The sequence below is a fragment of the Geospiza fortis genome, unplaced genomic scaffold (assembly GCF_000277835.1).
Source record: "Geospiza fortis unplaced genomic scaffold, GeoFor_1.0 scaffold305, whole genome shotgun sequence".
In the NCBI taxonomy this organism is placed as follows: domain Eukaryota; kingdom Metazoa; phylum Chordata; class Aves; order Passeriformes; family Thraupidae; genus Geospiza; species Geospiza fortis.
In genome coordinates this window covers 229,085-242,343 of record NW_005054604.1, presented here as the reverse complement: position 1 = coordinate 242,343, position 13,259 = coordinate 229,085, and the positions used below count along the sequence as shown (strand labels likewise).

Genomic DNA, 13,259 nt, shown 5'->3' with positions numbered 1-13,259 from the left:
GAGGATCCAGCAACACCAAGGTGTTGTTTCCCCCCAGAGAACGGTCAGGACCCCAAACCTGGGAATGCTGCTGCTCCTTCAACAGCACCTTTATATTTACCCCTGGATAGGAATGAAAATTTCCTGCAAGCTTTGGCATGAACCCCTTTTGCCATGGCATTTTTACCTTCTGCTTCAGTCTGTGGCTTTGCTGGTGGGACTGGGTTTAATTTGGAGAACTGGGAGAAGAATTCCATTGTCAGACTGAGCTGTACCTTCAGCAGGGGCTTTGCTGGGACGACTTTGCCCAGGCCAATGGCATCTACAAACCTTTTAAATAGAGACAGGAGGGGTTTAGGAAATGGGACAATGGCACCTACAAACCTTTTAATTGGTTTAGGAAATGGAACAATGGCACCTACAAACCCTTTAAGTGGTTTAGGAAATGGAACAATGGCACCTACAAACCCTTTAAGTGGAGACAGGAGGGGTTTAGGAAGTGGGACAATGGCACCTACAAACCTTTTAAGTGCTTTAGGAAATGGACAATAGCACATACAAACCCTTTAAGCAGAGACAGGAGGGGTTTAGGAAATGGGACAATGACATCTACAACCCTTTTAAGTGGTTTAGGAAATGGGACAATGGCACCTACAACCCTTTTAAGTGGTTTAGGAAATGGGACAATGGCACCTACAAACCTTTTAAGGGGTTTAGGAAATGGGACAATGGCACCTACAAACCTTTTAAGTAGAGACAAGGGGGGTTTAGGAGGCATTAGGCTTTCCTCATGGATAAAATCCTCCACATGCCACATTCCAGAGATGAACTGATCCTGTTTCAGCGATCTGCTGGTGTTTACACAGGGCTCAACTGCTCACACACCACGCTGGGATTACTGGTGCCTTTTAAAAAGCCTGTGGGTAAATGTCTGCCTGTGCAGAAATTCTCCTCAGCTCCTAATTCATTGCAGCCTGAACCTCTCAGGAATCTGTAAGAGCTGCTTGGAAACAATTCCCAAATCCTCCGCTGAGCATGTCCAAGCAGCCCTGCATGGCCTGGGAGGTGTCACCTTCTCTGTGACCCCTTCCTGGGCTCGTGGGTCACCTCCCTTTTCTTTTCCCTCTCCTGGTTCCTTTCTTTTCCCTCTCTTGGTTCCTTTCTTTTCCCTCTCTTGTTTCCCTTTCTTTTCCCTTTCCTGATTCCCTTTCTTTCCCCTCTCCTGGATCCCTTTCTTTTCCCTCTCTTGTTTCCTTTCTTTTCCCTCTCCTGGTTCCCTTTCTTTCCCCTCTCCTTGTTCCCTTTCTTTTCCCTCTCCTGGTTCCTTTCCTTTCCCTCTCCTTGTTCCCTTTCTTTCCCTCTCTTGGTTCCCTTTATTTTCCCTCTCCTTCTTCCCTTTCTTTTCCCTTTCCTGGTTCCCTTTCTTTTCCCTCTCCTGGTTCCTTTCCTTTCCCTCTCCTGGATCCCTTTCTTTTCCCTTTCCTGGTTCCCTTTCTTTTCCCTCTCCAGCTTTTCCCTCTTGCAGCCTTTCCCAGGACCTCCATCAGGCCTGGTGGTGCCTTGGCATCTGCACAGACCTTGCCAAATTTAGGGACAAAAAGTGCAAAGAGCTTTTTCTTTCTCCCCCGTCATCTCTTTTTCCCACATGCATAATCATCTTCCTGCAAAGCAGAGAAACAAATGGATAAGGGAGTGGAGGTTTCATTTTTACAGAAAGCAATTACAGACATTAAAAGAGCTAAAGTAATAAAAATAATATTTAAAATTCAAATCCCTTATCTATATTACAAGGGTATTAACATGAGAAGAAGTTATTTTTATTTTTTTTCTCCCCCTTAATCTCATTTGCTTTGCAGGTCAATCTGCAAACTTTAATGCCAGTCCTCTGAATTTTATTTTATTTTTATTTTTTTTCAATTTGGAGACTGATCTGCAGTTCTGGAGGTCTGGGTTTGGCAGGTCTGTGAACTCCATGGCTCAGGGGTGAGGATGCTGCTCTGTCCCCTTCCTGCTTGTACCAGAAGGGACAGCTGTGTCCAACAGGGAGGGGGAAGTTTGTATTTTCTATGGATTAATATAATATTTATTGGTTTTCTATGGATTAATATAATATTTATTGGTTTATGGCTCCAGGTTGTAATGCATTAAATGAATAAAAATGGGAATTGGGCTGTGAGCACTTGAGGGAAGGAGCTGCTCCAGCCTGAAAGGGAAGGAAAAATGGGGAAGGGGAGGGAAAAAATGGGGAAAGGGAGGGGGAAAATGAAGGAAAAGTGCATAAAGGGAAGGAAAAATGGGGAAAGGGAGGAGAAAATGGGGAAAGTGAGGGAGAAATTGGGCAAAGGAAGGAGAAATGGAGAAAAGGAGGGGAAAATGGAGAAAGGGAGAGGAAAATGGGGAAAGGGAAGGCAAAACGGGGAAAGAGAGGGAAGAATGGGGAAAGGGAAGGAAAAATGGAGAAAGGGGTGGAAAAATGGAGAAAGGGATGGAAAAATGGGGGAAAGGAGGGAAAAGTGGGGAAAGGGAAGGAAAAATGGGGAAAAATGAGGAGCATGCTCCAGAGCACAGGGCGGGCTAAACCTTGGGGTGAGTTTGAGCCGGGCTGTGTGAAACCCAGCCAGGCTGTCCCAGGAAGGTGGGACATCCCCCCTGCAGCACTGGGGGCCCTGTGTGGCCCCAGGTTTGCTGCTTTCCCAGCATTCTAACCTTCTCCCTGTCCCTCCTCCCCAGAAAGCCGACCTGGCCGTGGCGGGGCTGACGATCACGGCGGAGCGGGAGAAGGTGATCGATTTCTCCAAGCCCTTCATGACTCTGGGAATCAGCATTCTCTACAGAGTTCACATGGTAAGAGCCTGATTTCAGAGCCCTTTATGTCCCTCCATTATTTGCATGCAAACCTTCCCGGTTAGGGGAGAAATAATGAACGACTCATAAAAAAAAAATATTTGGGTTTCTTATTTAAACGCAAATGCGCTCGACCTTTATTTCCTGCTTCTCTCTGTCTCTCTGCTGCGTGTCAGGATTGGTGAATTCCATTCCTATTCAACCCCCAGCCCTTTGGCTTCTCTCCCCGCTCCTCCCAGGGCACATGATGGGGTTTTTTTGGCATGGTGGGGGCTGCAGGATGGTTTTAGAGTGGCTTGGGATCTGAGCTGCCTGCAAAGGCATCGCCCAGATGGGGTCACCCCAATGGGGACATTTAATGGCAATTTATAAATTAAACTTATGAAATAAATGGCAATTTAACCTCTCAAAGTGGTAAATATTTGTCAAACCGGACACTTCTGGGAAGGAAAAGTGGGGAAAGGAAGGGAAAAGTGGGGAAAGGGAGGGAAAAGTGGGGAAAGGGAGGGAAAAATGGGGAAAATGGGGGAAAAATGGGGAAAGGGAGGGAAAATGGGGAAAGGGATGGAAAAATAGAGAAAGGAAAGGAGAAACGGGGAACGGGAAGGAGAAATGGGGAAAGGGAGGGGAAAATGGGGAAAACACTTCTGGTTTTCCTTTAAGGATGTGGTTTGCAGAGCAGCCCCAGAGCCTTCTTCTCCCCACCCCAAAATCCACCTCTGCAATGTCAAAAACTGCAGCTGACGTGTGCTAATCACTGCTCGGATGAGATGGAGCCTAATAAATAACCACAAATGAGCCTCTTCCTCGCTGAGGAGCTCTCTGCACACCCCGGGCTCCTTCAAATGTGATGACATTTTATTTTCATTTCCATGTAGCTCCAGTGGCAAGTGATTTCTCAGCCCTTTCTCCTCCCCACGCCGCCAACCCAGCCACCACAGAGCCTGTGCCTCTTGTCACACATAACCAAATATGGCAGCTTTAACCAGGGCTGTCATTTTTCTCAATTTCGCTGCTTGTGATACAATCAAGGCTGGATTTCTGACACAGCAGCTCTAACAGGCTCTCTGAGAGAGAAAAGGCTTGGTTGGTTTTGTTGGGTGCCCATTCTGCCCAGCCCAGGGAGTGGATGGGGAGCTCTGAGCAGTTCCTGCATTTGGCAGGGGCTGGAATCAGCTGCCCAGGGTCGTTTCTGCATGGAGGGATAAATCAGAATTTACCCATTTTTGCTCACATCCTGCCTCTGTGGCAGGGAATGAGGGGCTAGGGATGATTCTGGCTGCTCAGCCCTGACAGTCTTTGCCTTCAAAAATGAGGAAATGGAGGTTGGGAGAGCGCACAGCTGAGCTTAGGCCAAGTGAGCTGAGGATTAAAGTGTTTTGACCCGATTGCTGCAGAGGACACACGATGGGAAGGATGGACGGAAAAACTCCTTCATTCCAGCCAGAGGAGGCTTAAGAGAGGCTGAGCCCCCTCCAAATGAGGCTCAAGATTCAGAGCAGCCTGTGCAGGGCTTTTATTGACCCAAGAGGAAAAGGAGGGTTCTGGATGTGCCCTGGAGCAGGTGTGGGTATCCTGGGATGGAGGAGGTGTGGATATCCTGGGATGTGCCCTGGAGCAGGTGTGGGTATCCTGGGATGGAGGAGGTGTGGATATCCTGGGATGTGCCCTGGAGCAGGTTTGGATATTCTGGGATGGAGCAGGTGTGGATATCCTGGGATGTGCCGTGGAGCAGGTGTGGGTATCCTGGGATGGAGCAGCTCTGGATATCCTGGGATGTCCCCTGGAGCAGGTGTGGATATTCTGGGATGTGCCCTGGAGCAGCTCTGGATATTCTGGGATGGAGCAGGTGTGGATATCCTAGGATGTGCCCTGGAGCAGCTCTGGATATTCTGGGATGGAGCAGGTGTGGAATATCCTGGGATGTGCCCTGGTTCAGTGCCCTGAGGCTGGAGCAACCACACATCAGCATTTCTGCCTCCCCAGGCTGAGTTTTTTTGCTTTCCTTCTGACTTCCAGAGGCAGGGGAGAGTTCTGTGCCCTCCTTCTTTAGGGGAAACACTTGTGAGAAATGGCATCGATGGGGCTGACTGGGGTTCCTCCAGACTCTGCGTGTGCAGGGCAGGGAGTGCTGAAAACAACAAATCCAGAGTCGTCCTCTCCTTCCCAAATGTCCCCCTTGTCCAAGCTCTCCAGCCACCAGTATCTTCCCAGCAAACTGCTGCTCACTGGCTGAAAAAATGAAGATTTCCAAGAACAATTTAAGAGGAGGGTAAATTAATCTCTCCCACATCCATCTGAGGATTTGCAGGAGGCCTTCATCAATTATTGGACATTTTGAACATATCTATTCCAGGAAAAATAGCTCTTCCAATTAACAAAGCTCTATTGGGACTGCCTAAAAATATCTGACAGACTCCAGATATTGTCATTCCCATCTTCAAAACAGACAGATAAGAGAGAGTTTGTGCCCTCCGTGGGAACAGAATATCTTTATTCTTACCCACAACTGTGAATGAAAAGAATATGTCCCAGCAGCCTGGAAATGACTGGAGCTGAAAAGAACCAGAACTACTACAACTGTAAAGTCACAGGAGAGATTCACTGCCAAAAGCCGGAGATTTAAAGCTTCCAACGCAATTTCCTTAATGAGAGTAATTTATTGACAAACTGCCCCAGAAATATAAAGAAGACATCAAGGCTTTAATTGCAGAAAGGAATTTTGTCATCTCGCAGGGGGAGGCTGTGCCAGGGCCTGGGAGCTCCCTGCCAGCTCTGGGGTGCCAGGGAGGGTCAGTCCCTGCCCTGCCCGCAGTGATGAGCTCCAGGAGCTGCAGCCTGTGCCCTGCACACCTTGCTGGCTCCCCAGGGCCTCATTTCATCCTAGAGGAGGAATGAAGAGTTACTGAGCTGGTTGTGCTGCTGAGGAAGAGGGGAAGCAAAGTTTGAGGGGCTCCCAGGAGAGCCAGAGGGAACAGCTGGAATTTGGGGGAGATCTGGCCTGTCCTGAGCTCCAGGGAGAAGGTGAAACAATGGAGGATGCAAATCCAACCATGGTGGGGAAGGGACAATTCCATTTGACTTCCAGGAACAGGAAGAGTCAATCCCTTTTTTTTTATTATTATTATTTTGGATTTTTGGGGTTTTTTGTTGTTTTTTTTTTTTTCCTTTGTGATCAGTTAAATCATCGATCCCAAATTCTGCACGTACCAGGGGAAGCAGAATTTTAACTAGATTTTGATTACTTGTTTGCTCTTGGCGGGAGCCACTCAGCACAGAGACAGAATTTGTTTCTGTTCATCCCCAAGGCTGCATCCTTAACATCCCCCTGCGTGGGGAGGGGGCTGGGAGAGGAAGCCTGGATGGTTTTATCCTTTTGGCTGAAACCAAGGCACTGCCCCTCACATCACAAATGCAGATTGGGGCTGCAAAAGGAGCTTGCCTGCTGGGACATCTGGAATCTGGGGGAGATCTGGCCTGTCCTGAGCTCCAGGGAGAAGGTGAAACAATGGAGGATGAAAATAAAACAGGATTTATGGGAGTTTAAGACAAGTTGGGCTGAGCAAAGGGGAGAGCTCTGGCAGCGCCGCCCTTTGGCAGGTGGGCAGGTTCTCAGATTAACTTTCAGTCAATTCACGTCCTCAGATTAATTTTCAGTCAATTCCCACGGAAAAGTCCAGGCTCTCCTGGGTTTAATTCCAGAGTTTCTCTTAAAGGCAATGTTTTCTGTTCCAGGTCATCTCCTATCCACAGGTGAGGTACAAACAGTGGAAGACACCACATTCTCTGCGTCCTTTCCCAATGTTTTGGTCGGTTGCTGCCGTGTTCTGGTTTTCAGAGCCACAGAAACTGCAGGAAGCTGCATCCCAACAGGTGAGGATCCCCTGGATGGGATCTGCAGGGCTGGGAGGTGCCCTGGTCTCCCTGGATTAGGGAGAGGAGCTCCAGCAGGGTGAGCAAGGGCTTCTCCTGGAAATGGGATGCAGCTTCCTGCAGTTTCTGTGGCTCTGAAAACCAGAACACGGCAGCAACCGACCAAAACATTGGGAAAGGACGCAGAGAATGTGGTGTCTTCCACTGTTTGTACCTCACCTGTGGATAGGAGATGACCTGGAACAGAAAACATTGCCTTGAAGAGAAACTCTGGAATTAAACCCAGGAGAGCCTGGACTTTTCCTTGGAAACTGACTGAAAATTAATCTGAGGACCTGAATTGACTGAAAGTTAATCTGATGACCTGAATTTTTCCTTGGGAATTGACTGAAAATTAATCTGAGAACCTGCACTTTTCCTTGGGAACTGACTTTAAGTTAATCTGAGCATGGATGCTGAACCACTGCTCCTCAGCTCATCCATTTACCCAAAGCCTCACCAAGCCAGATTCTCTAAAACTGCTCATCCCAGAATGGTTTGGCTTGGAAGGGACCTCAAAAAACCTTTCAGTTCCAACCCCCCCACCACGTGCAGGGACAGTGCAGATCCCAAAATCTCGTCCTGGAGGATGCAGGGACGGGTGGTTGTGGCGTGCTGGGTTTTTCCTGCAGGCAGGGTTTGCTGGGGAAGGTTCCTGACACGTTGCAGGTTCCCAGATGGTGACTGGAGCTGAGGATTTCACAGGCTCCCGGGTATTTTTAGCAGAGGAAGATTTTTGTGCAACAACTGTTGCCTTTTCTAGCAACAGCTCGAGTCTCCGGGAGAACTGCCGAGACCTTGTGAAAATCAGGTTTTGCATAACATTTAGTAGTAAAACAGCGAGGTTTGGATGGAAGTGGAATTTAAAATGCTGGTCTAAGTCTGGAGAAGGAAAAAAAAAATTTAAAAAAAACCTTTGCAAAGCTCTTCCTCGTGGGAAGCCTCCCAGTTACAGGTGCTTGGGGAAGCTGTGGAGCTGTTTTAGGGATGCCAGGACTGAATTTGTGGTTTGGGACAGAAAATCCAAGTTTCTGTGAGCTGTGGGATCATGTCCCTTGGGTGTGCTTGAGCTGCTCTTTCCTTTCAGAGGAGCTGCATCCACAGAGCTGGTGCTGACGGGAGAAATCCACCTCAAATGGGAGGTGTTTGGCTTTTTGAGAAACTTCTCCAAAAAAAATTATTCTCCCTCTTTTGCACAAATTTGGTGATGCTTGACAATTTTCTGGTGGTGGCAGCATCCTTGTGAAAGTTTAAAATGCTTTGTGAGAAGATCAACCTGCTTTTTCTCGCAGTGAAGCCTTATTTTTTATTTTTTTTTTAAGGAAAGGTGGTTTGCTGGGGGAAAAAAACAGGAAATTCTGACGCATCCTGGAGATAAAAATATCTCGTTCGCTGAGATAAAAGTAATAATTTTATTGGGGTTTTTGTAAAGGAAGAAACTTTGCAAGGCCACGGAGAGAAGTTTTGAATTTTATTTTTTTTTCCCTTTTGCTTCACAAATATATTTCCCTGAGAGCTCAGGTGAATCCCTTTCTGCCCAGTTAAATGTGGGGTGGACAAGGATGGGGGACCCCCCTCAGGGCTGGGGGTGCAGCAAACCCTGCCAGGGAGGCACAGAACGCTGTGACTGCCTCATTTTTCTCTCAATTCACCTCTTTCTTTGCCTGGAGGAAGCAAAAAAGGGGAGCAAAAGAGATTCAGGGGATGAATGCAGTGGGGAGATGCTGCAGGACTAATTTGTGGGGTTGCTGTCCCTTGTTTGCCCTGCAAGGCTGTTCCAAAGCCTGGTGTATCCCCCTTCTCCTGTTTATTTCCCTTCTCTCATTTATCCCCCTTTCTCCCATGTATTCCCCTTCTCCTTTTTTTCTTTTTCCTTTATTGCCCTTCTCCTTTTTCCCCCTTCTTTCTCCCATTTATCCCCCCCCTCCCATTTATCCCCCTTCCCTTTTTAGTCCACTTTCTCCCATTTATCCTTTTTGCCCCATTCATCCCCCTTTCTCCCACTTATCCCCTTCTCCCATTTATCCCCCTTCCCCTTTTTATTCCCCTTTATCCTGTTTATCCCCCTCTTTCCCATTTATCCCTTTTGCCCCGTTTCTTCCATTTCTCCCCCTTTCTCCCATTTATCCCCCTTCCCCTTTTTTATTCCCCTTTCTCCCATTTATCCCCTTTGTCCCATTTCTCCCCCTTTCTCCCGTTTATTTCCCTTTCTCATCTTTATCCCCCTTCTCCTTTTTATTCCTCTTTCTCCCATTTACTTCCCTTCTCCTGTTTATCCCCTTTACCCCATTTCCCCCCTTTCTCCCATTTATCCCCTTTGCCCCATTTCTCCCCCTTCTCCCATTTATCTCCTTTCTCTCATTTCGCCCCCTCTCCCATTTATTCCCCTTTCTCCCATTGATCCCCCTTCTCCCATTGATCCCCTTTGCCCCATTTGTCCCATTTCTTCTCCTTTTCCTGTTTATTTCCTTTCTCCCATTTCTCCCCCTCTCCCATTTATTTCCCTTTCTCCCATTTACCCCCCTTCCCCTTTTTATTCCCTTTTCTCCCGTTTATCCCCCCTCTCCCATTTATTCCCCTTTATCCCATTTCTCCCCCTTCTCCCATTTCTCCCCATTCTCCCTTTTATCCCATTCCCCTTTTTATTCCCATTTATCCCCTTTCCCCCATTTATCCACGTCCCTCCTGCAGCACCACCAGCGCAGGTAATTCCCCTCTTGCCCTTCCAGAACTATTCCCACCTCCCCAAACCCACCCAGCTCCAACTCCTCCTTTGCTTTTTCCCTCTCCAGGGCCGCAGACCCGGCTACTTCTCCTTCCTGGACCCTTTTTCTCCGGGCGTCTGGCTCTTCATGCTGCTCGCCTACCTGGCTGTCAGCTGTGTCCTCTTCCTGGTGGCTCGGTAATGTCGCGGTGCCTTTCCCTTCCTCGCGGTGCCACCTAGTGTCCCTGCAGGCCCCAGAGGGACACGGGGACATCCTCTGCCCCCAGCTCACCGGGATGGGCTGGCACCAAGCGTCCCTGCCCTGTGCCAGCTGGGGACTGAGGTTTGTCACCATGTCCCCACACTGGGATGGCCACCGTGCCCTGGGGCAGGATGTGTTTGGTCACAGTGGTGCCCAGGGGTGGTGGGAGAAGCTTTTGGAGAAGGTTTTGGTGCTGTTTAAATGCTCCATCAGGTGTTTTTTTACCCTTTTGTCCTGAGCAGGGGGGGTGGAGGATGTTAAGAACCTGCAAAATTCTGAGGTGTCAACACAAATTCCACCAGTGCTGTCTGGCCCCCCAGTTTGTGGAGGACAGGGAAGTTCATGGGTACCTTTGAGCAAGTTCATGGGTACCTTTAAATGCTCCCTCAGATGTTTTTTCACCCCTTTGTCGCGAGCAGGGAGGGTGGAGGCTGTTAGGAACCTGCAAATCCATTCTGAGGCGTGAACAGGAATTCCACCACGAATTCCACCAGTGATGTCTGGCTCCCCAGTTTGTGGAGGACAGGGAAATTCATGGGTACCTTTGAGCAGCTGAGTGCAGAGCCTGGCTCAGCAGCTCTCAGCTCCATTCCCCTGTGACCAATTTCAGTCTCAAAACACCTCACTGAGTGCTCACCTCAGCACGGCCCCCATGGAGCCCCAGTGCTGTTCTCCCTGCCCTGCCCACAGCCCTGTGGAGGGGCTGTCACAGGCACCGTGTGCCAGGGACTGCTCAGGGCTCCCTGGCTCTTTGGGGACCCCTCAGTGCCCAACTCTCATTGCACAGGGACCCCTCAGTGCCCAATTCTCATTACAGAGGGACCCCTCAGTGCCCAATTCTCGTTACACAAATTGGGACTGTGCTGTCACTGGCTCCCTCAGCGTGGCTGAGGTTGTCATCCTGACAGGGCTTTAATGGGTTCTTCGAGTGCTGTTACAGCCTCAGAAATGCAGGTCTGGAGAAACCATTGAATTATGCACAGCTGGTGCCTCTTTAGCCCCTTGCTCATGTTTTAAATATGATGCTCCAAAAAGGTGCCTTTACCCAGCTCCCCTCTAGAGAGGGAGCTTTGGCTGCTGCTCCCTGCCTTGCTCCGCAGGAAGGAGCTCTTGACCCTGTGAGCTGCAGGCTCTCCAGAGCTCTGGGGTTTGCTGCCAGTGCTTGATCCACCATGGAAGGTCTGCAGGAAATAACCTCATCCTCGTGCTCCCTGGCACACAGTGAGAGAGGAGACGCAGGGATGAAAAGAGCTCCCTGATATTGGCTAAATAGGATGTGAGCTGGCACAGCCCTGCAGCTGTTTTGGCAATAGCCCCAAAATGACCCTCGCAGGCCCCAGATTTCTTAGCTAGAGCAGTATGGAGTGCAGCACATTAATTAGCAGATTTTCTTAGCAACCGAGGAACTGGAAACAGCAAAAGAGAGAGAGAGAGATGCAGTCACAGCAGTGACAGGCTCAGACATTTCCCATTCCCACCTCTGTCCTGTCCCTGAAGGATGGGATGCTTTGAAACACCAGCACTCAGCTTCCAGCTCCACCTCAGACCTTCTCAGAGCAGCCCTTCACACCAACAGAGTTTTCCTTGATGGTTTAATGCAGTCAGGGCTCAAACACTTCGCTTTTGAACTTCCCATCAGTGCTCGCGCTCCAGCAGGGAGCACAGCCAGGGATGTTTGATTTCTATTTCCCATCAAGTCAGTGCACATCTGGAGTTCCTGCTGCGGTGTGGAGCTGCAGGATGCACGCAGAGCTGCCCAGAGCAGAGCCTCTCAAAGTTTTTGCAAATCTTTACAAGAAATTCTCTGGCTCCTGAGCCTTAGAGCAAACGTTTCACACAGCTCTGAGCCCTGGGCATCAACTGACAGCAAAGCATTTCCTCCTCAGAAAGCTCTGCCTCCAGGAGAGCTGGAGCTTCACAGCTTTTCTCTCTTTTGTGGTTTTTTTTTTAAAGTGTCCCATTTCCCAACGCATTCCCTGAGCTCTCCTTTTCTTCTCCTTTCAGGCTGACACCGTACGAGTGGTACAGCCCCCACCCCTGCTCCCAAGGTCGCTGCAACCTCCTGGTGAACCAGTACTCGCTGGGGAACTCGCTGTGGTTCCCCGTGGGGGGGTTCATGCAGCAGGGCTCCACCATCGCCCCCCAGGCTCTGTCCACGCGCTGCGTCAGCGGGGTCTGGTAAGGAGGGCAGCCCTTCCTCCCAGGAGGGTTTCCCTGGGCAGAGCTGGGTGTGGAGGAGGGAATTCTTCATGGCAAGGGCTGTGGGGCATGGGGAGGGGCTGCCCAGGTGGAGGTGTTCAAGGAGGACGGGATGTGGCACTCACTTGTCCGGGTGACAGATGGGGACTGATGGTTTTGGAGGGATGTGATGGTGTTCACAGGGGTCTGAGGATGAGGGAAGAGACGAGGATCTGACTCCATGTTTCAGAAGGCTTGATTTATTATTTTATGATATATATTATATCAAAACTGTACTAAAATAATAGAAGAAAGGATTTCATCAGAAGGTTAGCTAAGAATAGAAAAAGAAGGAATGATAACAAAGGCTTGTGGCTCGGACTCTCTGTCTGAGCCAGCTGGGCTGTGATTGGCCATTAATTAGAAACAACCAACATGGGCCAATCACAGATGCACCTGTTGCATTCCACAGCAGCAGATAACCATTGTTTACATTTTGTTCCTGGGGCCTCTCAGCTTCTCAGGAGGAAAAATCCTAAGGAAAGGATTTTCCATAAAACATGTCTGCGACAGAGGGATTTTGCAACCTCAGTGATTCTGGGATTCTGCGAGGCAAAGGGTGGGGATGGAGAGCAGATTTCCCGAGGGAAACCACACCTTCCATTCCCTCCCCTTAGGTGGGCATTCACCTTGATCATCATCTCCTCCTACACGGCCAACCTGGCGGCGTTCCTGACCGTGCAGAGGATGGACGTGCCCATCGAGTCCGTGGATGACCTCGCTGACCAGACCACCATCGAGTACGGCACCATCCACGGCGGCTCCAGCATGACCTTCTTCCAAGTAAACCCCATTCTTTGGCTGCCTGGGGGGGCAGGGGGTGCACAGGACACCCCTCAATCACATTGGGGTGTCCCCTCAGCCTGCTGTGCCCCTGTGTCACTCCAGCTGCTGGCACGGAGGGGAACTCTGGAGAGATCCCTGCGCAGGATGAATGGTGGGAGAGGCACGGTGGAGGACACAGAGAGGGAATTCAACAAGGAATTCAAATTTTCATGGGTCTCCGCATGGTTTTAGTTTTTATTTGAGAGTCTTTCAGGTGGGATAAGCAAAGAAACGTTTGCACAACCCAGGCAAAGTGCTGGAGCCTGTGTGAGGTCAGTGGCACTGAAATAAGTCAAGTGTATGCAAAGTTATGCAGGCCATTTAGCCCAGTTTAATTTTTATCTTCCCTGCTCTGCTCAGAAGGGAAATAAATGAGTGAATCTTTTCTGCAGCGCTCTGAACGCACAAAGAACTGCTTGAGGATTATTTATTTATTTATTTATTTATTTATTTATTGCTTGTTGAAATTCCAAAAGGAGAGAAAGCTTGTTCTCA

General features: G+C 49.3%; 1 protein-coding gene across 1 annotated transcript in view; it reads left to right on the top strand.

The window, feature by feature from the left end:
- GRIK4 (glutamate ionotropic receptor kainate type subunit 4) overlaps nt 1-13,259 on the top strand; it is a 200,629-nt gene that overhangs the window by 178,462 nt on the left and 8,908 nt on the right. Inside the window, 4 exon segments of the mRNA XM_031064547.1 lie at nt 2,710-2,823; nt 9,528-9,637; nt 11,706-11,879; nt 12,557-12,722. Of these exon segments, the coding sequence (XP_030920407.1) occupies nt 2,710-2,823; nt 9,528-9,637; nt 11,706-11,879; nt 12,557-12,722 (564 nt within the window).